Source organism: Gorilla gorilla, chromosome X (genome assembly GCF_029281585.2).
Source record: "Gorilla gorilla gorilla isolate KB3781 chromosome X, NHGRI_mGorGor1-v2.1_pri, whole genome shotgun sequence".
Taxonomy (NCBI): Eukaryota; Metazoa; Chordata; class Mammalia; order Primates; family Hominidae; genus Gorilla; species Gorilla gorilla.
Window position 1 is genome coordinate 166,686,128 of NC_073247.2, and position 13,947 is coordinate 166,700,074.

The 13,947-nt window shown below is 42.3% G+C and overlaps 3 protein-coding genes across 7 annotated transcripts in view; 1 reads left to right on the forward strand and 2 right to left on the reverse strand.

Moving 5' to 3' along the window:
- Nucleotides 1–1,290: 1,290 nt before the first annotated feature.
- On the reverse strand, nt 1,291–10,442 carry CMC4 (C-X9-C motif containing 4). The gene is made up of 3 exons (XM_055375939.2): nt 10,363–10,442; nt 3,635–3,702; nt 1,291–1,662 (listed from the first exon to the last, which is right to left on the reverse strand). Exons 2-3 carry the CDS (start codon nt 3,690–3,692, stop codon nt 1,514–1,516), a joined length of 207 nt encoding a protein of 68 aa, XP_055231914.1. The 5' UTR covers nt 3,693–3,702; nt 10,363–10,442; the 3' UTR covers nt 1,291–1,513.
- The window catches only part of MTCP1 (mature T cell proliferation 1), an 82,470-nt gene continuing 73,126 nt past the window's right edge, over nt 4,604–13,947 (reverse strand). The window contains exons 2-5 of the mRNA XM_019019301.2: nt 5,573–5,724; nt 5,286–5,456; nt 5,153–5,204; nt 4,604–5,066 (exon numbers count right to left, since the gene is read on the reverse strand). Of these exons, the coding sequence (XP_018874846.1) occupies nt 5,157–5,204; nt 5,286–5,456; nt 5,573–5,677 (324 nt within the window). The 5' untranslated portion in view covers nt 5,678–5,724 and the 3' untranslated portion in view covers nt 4,604–5,066; nt 5,153–5,156. The remainder of the gene's footprint in view (nt 5,067–5,152; nt 5,205–5,285; nt 5,457–5,572; nt 5,725–13,947) is intronic.
- Nucleotides 11,086–13,947, forward strand: part of BRCC3 (BRCA1/BRCA2-containing complex subunit 3) — a 51,276-nt gene continuing 48,414 nt past the window's right edge. Inside the window, exons 1-3 of one of the 5 annotated variants that reach the window (XM_019019298.4) lie at nt 11,086–11,319; nt 11,993–12,009; nt 13,043–13,100. In XM_019019298.4, the coding sequence (XP_018874843.1) occupies nt 11,197–11,319; nt 11,993–12,009; nt 13,043–13,100 (198 nt within the window). In that variant the 5' untranslated portion in view covers nt 11,086–11,196. The remainder of the gene's footprint in view (nt 11,320–11,992; nt 12,010–13,042; nt 13,101–13,947) is intronic. The other 4 variants (XM_004065160.5, XM_019019300.3, XM_004065161.5 and 1 more) reach the window with 4 other exon arrangements.

Below are 13,947 nucleotides of genomic sequence, written 5' to 3' on the forward strand. Positions count from 1 at the left end.
TTCATTTAAATTTCATGGGGATTTAGCTCTGTCACTCTGGTTTGTGGACCAAACGTCTCTAAGGCAGCATTTCTTTAAGTCTCTCTGGAGAGCATTCACACACAGAGATGCTGTCTGCAAAACAGGTTCACTTAGGTTTTTTGAAAGCTCTGAAGTCTGACAGGAAATTAACCTGTGTACTTGTATGCAACCTAGCATTCCCCAAACTTACCTGACCAGAGAAGCCTTTTTTTTTTCTTCCGGTTACAGCAATTCCTAGAAACACTTTGAGTAATGCTGCTTTAAAGAAAACAGTTGGTCTCAAATAATCATGGTATTTTAACATCAGGGACCTAGCAGAAATTGTTCCTGCTTTTAGTCATCTTTTTCTTTTTTAGAGGACAGGCTTTGGTGGTTCAAGCATCCATTTGAGGAAAGCAAATGGCCTGTTGCATGCTGCCTCCTCCTACTTCATAAAGTGACTGACAACTGTCAACAGGCTTCATTCAGCAGCTTTGTATTAATGTTGTCTGGATCCTCTGTAACAGGTTTTTATTATCAGGATATAAAGAGTAGATAAACCAACTAAGTTTGAATTACCTTGCTGCCTACCTGACTTCCAATGAAAATTTTTTCTTCAGTTCCTTCATGATAAATTAAGGATCGTTAAGCATTACAAGAATCATTTCTATGCCTTTCCTACCTGGTTAGTCGCTGCGGTGGGGATGCAAAAGCAGAAAGAAATGCTCTTACTGGCATCTGGAAAGACACTTTTTGCTCTGCATTTTTGCAAGTACAAAAGGTAATGAGTTAGTTTAAAGGAAACTTTGAATTAGTTTAGCATGTAATCTATAAAAGGTATCAAAATTGGCTCACGCCTGTAATCCCAGCACTTTGGGAGGCCGAGGCGGGCAGATCACGAGGTCAGGAGTTCAAGACCAGCCTGACCAACACGGTGAAACCCCGTCTACTAAGAACACAAAAATTAGCCAGGCGTGGTGGTGCATGCCTATAATCCCAGCTACTTGGGAGGCTGAGGCAGAATTGCTTGAACCCGGCAGGCAGAGGTTGCGGTGGGCCGAGATCGCACCATTGCACTGTAGCCTGGATGACAGAGTGAGTCTCCATCTCAAAAAAAAAAAAAAAAAAAAAAAAGGGCGTCAAAATTGTGATGCTGGAAGTGAGTTCTTTCACCTAACATACCTCATATGACTTAAATTTGATGAATGGCACTAGTGGCTTGAACTTCAAGAGAATTCATTAATACCCTATATCTAATAGTCTTAAAATACATTTAGTACAAAACCCAAATTTTTCTCTTAAACAGGTTTATTTTAGCAGCTCAGTATATTACATTCTACATATTTGTCTTTTAATGTGTTTATATTTCTGCCTGTTCTGCATAGATGGCGTATTCATTAACTTTTCTAGCTGACTTTTTCATTTGCTATTTGCTGCTACCTGGCCTGAAGAAAGTCAGGAGGATAAAAAAAATTCATTTGGTGGAAACATGGAGCAGCACTTCAGCAGAACTTTACTTTGATGCAGACTTCAGTGTTAGGTTTTCTTCCTCTTCTTTTTCAAATCCTGAACAGACGACAGATCTTCCCTTGGGATACTGAGCACAACACTTACGCAGTTCTTGGATGACAGCCTGACACTTTGATTCCATGTAGCTGTTGGCTGCAAAACATACAGGCAGACTCTAGTCATGATCTCACAGGACTAAGGTACAGGGAGGTTTAGATCAGTGCTTCCCACCCCTTTTCACTTTCAGTACCTATGGAACTGGAAGAAAGAAGATATACCAAAGTCCACTGAATTCTTTCTAATTTAGAGACCTGTCGACAGGTTCGTTAGGGAAAGTATGATTTACAAAGTGGTTGAAAGCTATTTTAATATATAATTTCCTTTAAGGTTAATAGCATGTATGCACCTTTCTCTAGGACATTGGTTTTTAACATCATTTTTATTACTGGTCACTAATTTGATGAATTAGGAAAATGCACATACACCACACATTATTTTGCTTACAGTTTAAGCTGATTGTTGGACCTCCCCTACTAAGGCTGTGCATCAGGAATTGGCAAACTGCAGCCTTAGGGTCAAATTCAGCCAGTTTTTACAGCTGGGAGCTAAAAATGGATTTTAGATTTTTAAAGGGTTGTAAACACACAACACATACACAATATATACAACAAAGGCCTTTGGCCTCCAAAGCCTAAAATATTACTTGTTTGGCCTTTTTCATAAAACATTTGCAGATCCCTACTATACATAAACACTAAGTTAAGGAGGACCTGACCTAAAGACTCTAGGTCAGCTGCAGTTAATGAGTCCCCCAGTACTAAAATGGGGTACATGGTAGTTAGCTCAGGATAGGAAAGACAATTCTGATTAGAAAGGCAGTATAGCAAGGTGGGTAACAGTCCAGATTTGGAGCTAGACCAAGGGCGGGGTTGGCGGGGGGTGTTCAAATTCCCACCATACCTCTTACTAGCTATGTGACCGTAGTCAAATTACATAACTTGTGTGTCTGTTTTCCCCTTTATGAAATGGGGGTCATAGTAGCATCTACCTCATGGATGAAAGGCTTAATACGTATAAAGTCCTTATAACGGTGCTTGTCATCTTTTAGTCTTTCCAGTTCTTAATCCTCCCACACTGTGCCAAGGGGGTGTCACCAGCTCTTTTTAACTTATTTTTTCCCTTAGCTATGGGTTATTTCAAACAAGGTAAGGATTTATTTGGGAGAAGGAATTAAATGCAAAAAACTTTTTCCTTTTCCTTAAAGTTGGAAGGAAGAAGTTTGACTAAAATGGCATTATTATACATCCAGATTTTAATCTAAAAGATTTTATAAAATATTGCTAACATCAAAAAATGAAAAGTCAAGAATGAAAGCTAAAAGTCCAAGGAGATACACAAACAAAGGATTTCTTTGGTGGTGAATCTTTGGGGGAACTCTGAACATTTTTCCTTCATACCTTTCTATATTTTCATGACCGTCCATCTCCATCTATTACTTTACTAGTGAGGAAAACTTATTAAAATTTTTTCAAATTCAGATAGCCTTATAGCTTTTTCTATTTGCTCTTCTGGCAACAGTCATTCACTGATTAGAAAACTAAAATCCTCTAACATTTGGTCAAACTTAGCAGCTGGACAAATGGACAAATCACCTCAAGTACGCTTTAGTCGAGATTCACTTCTGCCTTTAAGAGTTAGTTGATGACTTTGGCAGCCTGAATTCCAATTGTTATTTCAACCGCACCTCTTCCAGATTGCTTTTAAAAAGTGAATTGTCAGCTGCAGTGAAGTATAACCAACCAATTTAAAACTAGCCTTTTAGTAAAAACAAACAACAACAAAAAACCCTTTTTTTCCTAGCCCTAGCCCTAGGAAGTCTGAATTGTTCTAGGTAAGTGTTTAAAGATCTCCAGGTGATGCTAATCACCTGGAGTGAAAACCCCTAGTTTTGATCACATTACTTTTTATTTTCTGCGTCTTTGATGATACAATGAAGAGAATCTTCAGGATAATTACATATACGTTACATTCTTAAAAAAGAGTTAATACAGATAAAAGAATAATTGGTCTCTTATAGTTAGTTCACAGTGGAAAAATATTTTTAAAGCATTTTACAGTATACTACCTTGTAAACACTTCTGTATCTCACAGGCTTGCTTCTGGCACGGATCCTTCTGCGGCATATCCAGAAAACTAAAACAAGAAAAATGATTTTTATTTTTCTTTTTTCCATAAAGACTTTAAAGCCCCTCTACGTGGAATTTTCTTCTGAGACAAGCAGTATATGCCCTTACAATTGCTGGAAAATAATTACACTAAAAATACTCTTCCCAAACATAGGATGAATCAACTGTATTTTTATAATATCCATTTCATTAGGCTTGGAAGATATAAATAGCTTTACATGGAAAAAAAACCTTGAATTCAATCAACTCTTTTTGAATACTGTAAACCAACGTTAGGCTAGAGGAGCCGACGGCGCAGCCTGGCTCTATCATTCGCAGAAGAAACCCTTGATAAATGATTAAACTCCTTGAGCTTTTTTTATTACTCATATATAAAATGGGAATCATACCTACCTCAAAGCATTGACAGGAGGATTAAATGTGATAAAGTATATAAAGTACATACAATAGTGCCTGGAAAGGACTCAATACATGGTAGCTATTATTCCCAAGACTTTTTTTTTTAAAGTAAAACCTTACTTTTAATGTATATAAACTGTTATAACTACTTTAACTCAGGAAATTCTTTACAAGTAGTAAATGTTTTCCTAGGAATCAGCAATATTTGGTGTTATTACTTCCTGAGAAAGGTGCCAGTTAAGCAGCTAAAATGGTTTTTCTTGAAGTTCTTATAGAAACCAGCTTATTTAAAATATCTGTAATCAGAGAATGAATTCAAAAGCCCACAATTTTGATCAGCAACTTCCAGTAATTTGAAGACACGATTTCAGATAGAAAAAAGGCCCACAAGCCTTTGTAGCTAATTTCATCAATGCATATCTCTTTTCAGAGCCCTCTAAATACTCAGCAGATCCAAATTAGGTCAGTACTGGGATGGGAAACACTGGAGCAAAACCTAGGATATTTACAGGATGGGAGAAGGAAAGGCAGGTGAATTGCTGCAGGGCAAATAAGCGACAAATAGATGTTGATGCTGCTAGGAGCTGCTCTCTTCTCTCTAAATCAGTACCAAGTCCTTGGTGATCAGGGCATCTGTTCTGTAGAAGGTGCTGACTTTTGTGGGATTCATCAGATCCCAGGTCCAGCCGATGATGTCCATTAAGGGTTCTATGGCAATTTCCAAAGGAGTCAATTTCAAGTTACGGATCCTGACTAAGTGCTTTTGTTGACTTGCTTTCTGCCTACGTAACCTCTCTCTGCAGTTTCACTTGCAGTATTCTTCATGACCCTTGCTAAACTTCTGTTTCTTGAGCAGTTTTTCAACCCACTCCCTCCCCCCAGGCCCAAGGGTGGGTGCACTGCAGTAGTGGATGAAGTGATTGCCAAATACTGAACAGAACAAAGGAGCATATCTTCGTAGAATCCCAGCACCTGGAAAAAAAAATCATTAAAATCACCACAACTGAATAGAGCCAAAACAAAGAGGGGGAGGACAGAGGAGAAATAGAAATACATACCAGGTTAGTCATCAGGCAAAAGCTTAAGCAACAGCTCCTGTACTCCCCTGACCTGTCAGAAAAAGAAAAGTTTATGGAGTACTCTGTTACGAGAGTCCCAGTACAATGGAAAATAATTAAGCAACATGTGTACCATTAAATGATGCTGTATCTGCCACAAGCGAGAGTTGTTATCCATGTAGCGCTCCTCCGGGTAGAGTTGCCACATGAGAGGTAGCTGGGAGGTAAGAAGGTGACTTGGCCTAGCTGCGTCACCTAAGGGAACCTGAATTTGCTGGACTCGTGCCCTTAGGAAACTCGTCTCCTAATGGAAAGGAATGATCAAAAATAAAACCAAAGACTTCAGAATATTGAGACTGGAATAGAAACCAAGTTACTTGAAAGCAAAATCAAAGAAATAAGCAAAATGTAAACAGTTACCTCTTCCACGACGGCCACCCACGTGCGCTGGTATTCGTCGCGGTAGATACCCTCTTGGTGAACCCAGAGGTGATCGGGTGGAGCCCCCACATCCTCTCCTGCCATTCTGGGCTTTGGGTTCCAATTCTAGCCCTGCTTTTCTCCACCTAAGCCTGCAGCACCCGCGCACAGGACACAGGTGTGACTTTTTGGGTTTGAATGAACTCACCAGTAAGCAAGGTGATCTGGTACTAGCAACCACTAACCAGAACCAAACCTCATATGTCTATTTGCACAACCTAAATAGAACCAAGGACATCTGAAGCTTTCTGCAAGACAACTAAAGTGACACTCAGGCAGAGCCTCAGGTAGTGCTGCTGACTGCAAAGCGCTCAAGAATTTGGCTAGGTGAGGAGTTCTGTGGAAATGTAGGACGAGCACTACAGGAAGCTGGGCAGTGGTCTCACACATACTGCATTCACAAGCAGTGTCTGGCAAAATGTAGTTAGCAATAGAATATGCAAAGAGCGTGCCTAAAGACACACTTATTTTGGCAGGAAGGCAGTATAACAGACACATGCATGTCATATTCCCCAGGTAAAAGCCACTTCCAAGCAGTTTCCATTTTAAAAGGTAAGATTCTGAAGGACATATATGCATGTCTTTCAGAGTTGAAATTAAAAGTTTGTTTTAAGGGCAAATGATCTATTTATCAGTTTACTAAGAAAGTTTACAAATAGCGGATGGGCATTTCTAGAAGGGGATTTTCTTGTTAGGAAAAGTAAGCTAGCTTCATGGAATTTCTGAGCTGCAAGAGACTTTGGGGATCATGCTGATTTGGAGCTGAGTGAGTGCAAATGAAAGTTATCCATCTAGGTCCTTGTTTTATTTTAATAATTCTGCAGGATGTTACAGGAGCCCATTTTTCCATAGCGGACTAGGTTTAAATTTTGACTTCCTAAGCCAGAAGACCAGAAGCACATTTGAGAGGTGTAAAGGAAGCATACCTCCCAAAGCATTTGAGTGGTAGGGCAAACTCTATAACGATCCTCTGCCCAAGCCCCAGATATCATTTCAGGACCTCACAATAACTTGATGTGCATTTTGCATGAGTCAATCTTCTAGACCTTACTCAGAGCATTATAGCGCAGTTGTACTGTATTTCTACCTTTGGCCAGAGTATAGATACGGCATTGGGGAGCTGCCCCGCAAAACAAAGACCTCCTATTCTCATTAGGTGGGAAAAGAAATGCAGCGTGGGAGGGTGGTTGTTAAGAGTCCTCAAAGTGAGACTGTCGAGAGCAACCAGATGCTTCACCCATTATACCCTGAGTGCATCTGACTCTGAGCCTGGTGTAAGCGCCTGTCTTAGTTTTCATACATATGTGCTCTCTCATTTCAAACTCGTCTAAACTTTCTCCTTAACCAAATCCTGATTTCTCTCAATGGCAACACCACCATTCCTGATCCTGCAGACTCAAAACTTACGAATTATCTTGGATTTCTTCCTCTTATTCAGTTGCTACATCCTATATGTCACCAATTCCAGCAGGCACTACAACTACCACTGCAGTTGAGACCAACTTTCCCCAAATACCAGGCTCATTTCTAGCTCCATACCCTTGCTCTTGTTTTCCACTTGCCTAAAATGCCTCCCTGGGCCTCTCTGCCTATCTTAGTGCTATTATAGCAGAGTCCAGGTGCCTGCCTCCTCTATGAAAACTTTAGAAAATTCTTGCCTCTTTTGACTACTGTAGCATTTATATTTAAACAAAATCACCTTACACATTTGCTTTGCTTATTTCACAAGTCCTGTCTTCCCTAAAGCACAGTATTGTATTCTGCTCAATAGCAGGAATGATACAGTTCTGGGCACCCCAAGTCTCAGGTACTGGTCAAGCAATGTTTCAGTGAACAGGTGTATATGTATGGTGGGTAGGGAAGGGAAACAAAGGAACGCCACAGTGGTTGTCATGATTGGCTATGTATACGTGGGTAGAGATTGATTCTCTAGGCATAAGCCTCTGGCTATATATAATTTTTTTCCAAAGCCCCCCTTTTTTCCCATTTGCAGATACAGTTGTTTTGCCTCTCTTCCTTCCCAGAGCTTTGGAAAAGAGAAATACAAATAAAAACCTGGTAAATACTAATGTCAAAATAAAATATATTAAATTCGGATTTCAAGCACAAAAGACTTAAGTGTGGCCAATAACTGTTTTAAAAAAGTGGAAACCATGTGTTAAGGGTTTCAGGACCACCTCAATTTCATAGATAAGTCCTAGCAACAACCAACATGTTGACATTTAAATTTGTTTTGAATGGAAAACAAAATTGCATTGGTTATATTGACATTAAAAGGAAATAATGCCAGTGGAATAGAGGGCAAAGAGTTTGGAGATGATGGTCTGAGTTACTGAGTCACTACAAAGAGGCCTATAAGTCACTACAAAATATTCTCAGAAGAAAGGCAGTGTGATGTGCTGCTGTGACCCAAAGGTCAACATGCTGGGCATCAGCGGGATGAGCCTGGGAACCACCTCTCAGCACAGTATCCTGGAATTGTGTGTGCTAGCATTCAGAGGGCATGCAGGCCCAGAGAAAGACAACTGCAGTGATCAAGGGACAGAGAAGTCACCATATGTGCATGAACAAAGTCCTCAGCAGAGAAATGCAAAGGCTGAGGGAGAGGGATTCAGATCAAAGCCTATAAAATCACAGGTTTTATGAGTGGAAAAATGTGATTCTTAGAAAACTTGCTCCCAACATTTTCCTTGGTCAAATAAGTTTGGGAATCTTGGAGAGTCATAAAGCACATTAGTGTAGTAACTGTTCTGGCAAGTTATGCAGTAAAGAAACTTTATGTTAACATTTCCCAAATTTATTTGACTAGAGAACATTTTATTTGCACATGATACTTGTTTACAAAATTCAGGACTTCTCGAACTAAGACGAATCTTTTAAAACCTCAACATAGACTTAGGTACAAGGTGCAATACAATACATGGAATATAAACTTGTGCAACTCAACTCAAGGAATACTGCCAGCTACAAATACAAATGAATTCCAAAAATGTTTAGATAACTGCATAAGTTTATCATCCACTAGAAGAGATTGTCCCCATGAGGGTCACCTTGATTTCGGGGCCAGAGAGCACACTGGCCAAGACAGACAATTTCTTAGTAAGGCATTTTGTAAATTAGGTTTTAAATGGATGACATATAAGATAGAAGGGCTTCCTTAGGTAGTAATCTAAGTAAAACTATCATTTTTCCTTTACAGAATAAATTCTTTTGTGTCTTTTTAAAAAAATATATAGTTTGCTTTAATTGCCAGGTTGATGAACAGTTTTTAAACATTGATCAGTTGAATACACTTATTTTATTAGAAGTCAATTAATAAACTCGTCCAATTACAATGAGTGAAATTACCAAGAACACAGGCCCAGGCCTGTGTATGAGTCCTGAGTCTGTCACTTACTAGCTTTGTGACCTTGGACAAGTTAACGTCTCTCCACCTCAGTTTCCTGAGGTGTAAAATGAGAATTAAAGAACATATTAATCATGATAGTCTTTATTTAGCATTTCCTATATGTTTACATATATTGACTCATTTAATTTTCACAATCTTCATAGGGCGCTATGAGGTGGGCAGAATTATTATCATCCCCACTTAAAGGTGAGGAAGAGAAAGGCACAGAGAAGTTAGGTAACTTGCTCAAGGTCACACAGTGGGGAAGTTGTTGAGCTTGACTCCAAATGGGGCAGTTTACATGTACCAGGCATATAAATGCTTAGTATCTAGCATATAATAAGCTTGCCATAAATGTTAATAATTTTGTTCTACTCCAATTAAATGCCTGGAGCTGTAAAAGGCAGCCATGAGCATTAGAAAAGTTAGTGAACCTCATTCTGGAATATGAGATTGACTACCGCCGATAACAAACAAAAGGTATTTTTCTTCTTGAAAGTGCCTAAAGGCACTATATCCCATCACCAAATGTTAATATCATAATAATAAGAACAGCCATTCCTGCTCCATCAGGACGGGGCATACTAGCCACAAACAGTAACTGAAAATAACATATGATATAAAATTGAAACAAGAGAAAATTTAGACAGGTCCAATGTAACTGCACACGAAAATTTTCCAACCTTCATCATGATCAAATTAATTATAGAAAGATGTGCCATGTGATCCTTACAGATCGTTAGGTAAAAACGGAGGCTGCTGGCGTGCACATTACAGATCGTTGCACTGGATGGGGACCCTATGTGTGGGGAGACTTGGGTTGGAACTGACTTGGGAGAAAAGAGCAAAGCATCAACACTTCAAGTAGCACCTTGGGAATGTTCCCTTTCCAGTACTGCCATACCTGCCTGGCTTCAAAACTACACAAAGTAGAAAACCAAATCAAAGACACGAACACGGACGGGCTGTGGAGGCGGCACGGCATATATTGTGCTTTGATTTAGAATCGCTTTCAAAATCCACGTGTGATTCCTAGACTTGTGAGTTGGAAGATCTGTACTTTTATCCTTGGCACGTTTGACATACCTCGAAATAAAAATTACTTTTACATATATTTTTACTGTCTGATATCATCGAGACAAGGAGACCCGAGGAAACTTGCATTCTGGATACCTAATGTGATACATCCGAACTTGAATAAAAACTGAAGTTCTCCATTTCCCCTTCCCTGTATCCAACAAATAGCTACCTAAAAGCCTTTGTAGAAAGTAGCAGCAGCCAAGCTTAAGAGTGATACTTTTTCAGATACAGTATAACACTGTTTCTGCAAAAGGTTACTCACATGAATATAATGTTTCTTGGGCTAATTAATCCGCCTTGAGAACAGCTAGGCTAAAACTTCCAGGTCTCCCACCCTGGGCCACTCAAGCCAGGATCGCGACGTGAGCCCGGGGTGAGCCGAGGGGCATCCCGGGCCGAGGTCACTCGAACCGAAGTTATGAGGCGCGGGCCGGCAACCGGAAGTGGTCCAGGGAGAGTTGTACGAGATTCGGGGGCTGTGACTTGGAAATAAAACAAAATAAAATAAAACCTTAACTGTTTTGGGACTGACTTTCAAAAGAGCGTCCCCCTGGCTCAAGAGGCCGGCGTTCGCGGAGATGTCGTCTTAAAGGGCTGTCCCCCAAGCGTGTAGGCCGCGCACGGGTCTCCTTAGCGGGCGGGCAAAATGGGCGCCGGTACTCGGGAGGCGCCTGCCCAGGCGCCCGGGCGCCGCTCACAGAGTACGTCCGCCTGCGGCCCCAGAGCGCCGCCTCCCTGCCGCCCCCGCCGCCCGGCCTGACGCCCGGACCGCGGCCGGCCACCGCCCTCCGCCCCGACGGCCACGCCTGCCCCAAACCGCGCGGGCGTTTCCCAGGTGCTGCTGGGCGGGCCCCGCCCCCGCGCCCCAAGGCCCGCCCCCGCGCGCCAGCCGCGCGCCCGCTGCCCCCTCCTCGCCCCCACAGCCCCGCCCCCACAGCCCCGCCCGCTCCCTAAGCCCCGCCCCCTAGGAACCCGCGCGCCGAAGGCCAGGCCTGGGCGGAGCGCACAGCGCTGGGCGCTGGGGAGGCTGCGCCGCAGCACCCGGTTGGTCAGGACCAAGTGGGCCCGAGGCGGACGTGAGAAGGGTCGGGCCAAGATGGCGGTGCAGGTGGTGCAGGCGGTGCAGGCGGTTCATCTCGAGTCTGACGCTTTCCTCGTTTGTCTCAACCACGCTCTGAGCACAGAGAAGGAGGAAGTAATGGGGCTGTGCATAGGGGAGGTGAGTAGGTCTGTTAGCCTGGATGGAACCCAGCTGAGCAGTCCCAGTGTGTCCCCGGGGTGGGTGCCGACAGCTCCCAGGGCTGCGGAGGCCACAGGCATCCTCGATTTAGGTCCTTGGACACCCTTTACATAGCTCTGTCGCGGGGATCCCCGTTTCTTCTGGCCGCCTGACACTTGTTTAGTCTCCTGCGAGCCCCCGGCGGTCTGTACAGGCCCCGGGAGCCTTGCCCTTTCTCCTGTAGCCTGGGGCTTCTCTTTAGATCTGCGCTTTTCGCCCCGTTGACCAAAACTGCAAGGCAGGTCAGAAAGACACTGGAGTATAATGAGGATGTCCGGGTATTACGACGCAGCAGCTGACCACAGTTAGAGCCCCTTGCCTCGCCTCGAGTCTTCTGTCTAGGGAGCAGAGATATCAACCAAAGCATTTGAAGGGTATCGAAGAGCCTAACAGAAGGTGCGGGGCTTGAAGGAAGCAAAAGTTTCCGCTGCATTGTGTTGAGGAGGGGCCAAAGAGGATGAGGAAATACAGTTTAGCTGTTTACAGTCTAAAGTAATTCTCCAGTCTTTCATACCATGTGCGTGAACACATGACCTAATTGTCATATAATCTGCATCCATATATGTCAAACAAACGTAATGTGATCAATGTTTTTTGCTTTTTCCCACTCTAGTTGAACGATGATACAAGGTAAGACTGTATTTGTTTACTCATATCTTATAATCTCTAAGTCATTGTTAACCTAAAATTATGGCGACTTTGGCAGTATTGTGTCCGGATCGTGTCTTAAATTAATTACCATTATCACTCCGGGGCTCCCTTAATGATACAACCTTGAACTTTGGTTTCTGCCTTACCTCCTATTCAGTTGAGATATGGGATAAACATCTTAATAAGCATTATCATAATTGTTGCGTTTTAGGGGTGAGACAGAGCCTCACTCTGTCGCCCAGGCTGGAGTGCAGTGGCGCGATCTCTGCTCACTGCAACCTCCGCCTCCCAGGTTCAAGCGATTCTCATGCTTCAGACTCCCGAATAGCTGAGATTACAGGTGCCCGCCACCACAGCCGGCTATTTTTTTTTTTTTGTACAGACGGGGTTTCACCATGTTGGCCAGGCTGGTCTCGAACTCCTGGCTCAAGCAGTCTGCCCACCTCGACCTCCCAAAGTGCTGGGATTTCAGGCGTGAGCCACCACACCTGGCCTTGCTCACTGTATTTCATGTTCTGTCTCCCCTTAAATGCCAGTGAGATATCAGTAATTTTCTTAGTGACAGAGAGCATATACGTTTAGAGGCATTTCCCCATTGATCCATTCCTTCACGTAAATTGACAGTGACATTGCCTTTCCTCCTGATGGACCTCAGTGATCTCAGAGATCCCCAGTAGCTTCAATACTTGACGTGGTGAAACCTTTCGGTAACATTTTAATTTAAACTTCAAATCATACCATAGTGTACTTCTCAAGCCCACCTCCTTAATTCCCAGGATTCCAGGAATTTAGCTTTGTCCATTATAACTTTATACACTCAGCCACTTGTGCATGTGTCCCAGATTGCTTCTAACAGATATAGAGAGTGCAGCTCTAGCCTCAATTCAGTTTCCCTCCTCTTCTTTGGTCTCTGCTAAGATTTCATTGCAAAAACAGTTAATCCTGTTATTTTGCTTTAATTCCTTTTTATATTCCAAACCCCACTTCCTTTTTTTTTCTAATTTATTCCCAGTAGGAGTGACTCCAAATTTGCATATACTGGAACTGAAATGCGCACAGTTGCTGAAAAGGTATGTGTGCTAGAATTTTGCATGATGGAAACTTGCAGTTGGGGAAAGTTTTCTGTAATCCAGTGATCTCAGCCAGAGTATGCGGTTTCTGGCTGGATGAGATATTCTTTCTAGTAAAATCAGATGAAGAATCTACTCACTAGGAATGGGACCTAATTTTCTGTTCTTTGTAGCAAATTGTCTCTACTTGATCAAGATTAATAGTCACTGTCAGTACCACCCTCTTGCTGCTCTCCTTGCTGTCACTGCCTGTTTTCTGGCCCTTCTCCCACTTTCCTTGATACTTTGGCATCCTTGATACTTTCACATCACTATTACCTCTTTATCTCGAATTCCAACATCTACTCATGCAACCCTCTCTTCTTAAACAGGCAAACTAACCATAGCATCATAGTTCTTAGTCTGCCTTGACTTTTTTCCTGTCTGCACTCCTACACCATCTTTTCTGGCATGCTCTAGCCTTGATGGTCTAGTGTAATGCTTCTCACCTAATCGTGGTATTGGACCAGTTAACGTTTCCCCCAGTCTGTCACAGACCGATGCTTTTGTAAAATACAATAAAAATGAATTACTTCCCCTCCTCCCACCAAGTTATCAGGCCACAGCTTCATCTACTTATTACTACTAGTTACAAACTTCTCCACCTTAATCACTTTGCATCTCTTCCCATATCAAAGAAATAAGTCCTCTTCCTATCCAAAGCTGCAGCTTCTTCAGAGACCTTGTTTATCAAATGTTCTGTCTCTTTTCTGGGTCTTCTCCCTGTCACCTGGTTCTTTTAGGATAAACATATGCTTAAATTACTCTCATTTTCAGAAAGGAAAGCTACTTCTTAATCCCGTATCTT

Coding starts and splice junctions, on each gene's coding strand:
- CMC4 (XM_055375939.2), bottom strand. CDS start 3,692: ATGCCGCAGAAGGATCCGTGCCAGAAGCAAGCCTGTGAGATACAGAAG. Junction 1,663..3,634: donor GATACAGAAGTGTTTACAAG/GTAGTATACTGT, acceptor TATGTTTTGCAG/CCAACAGCTACATGGAATCA.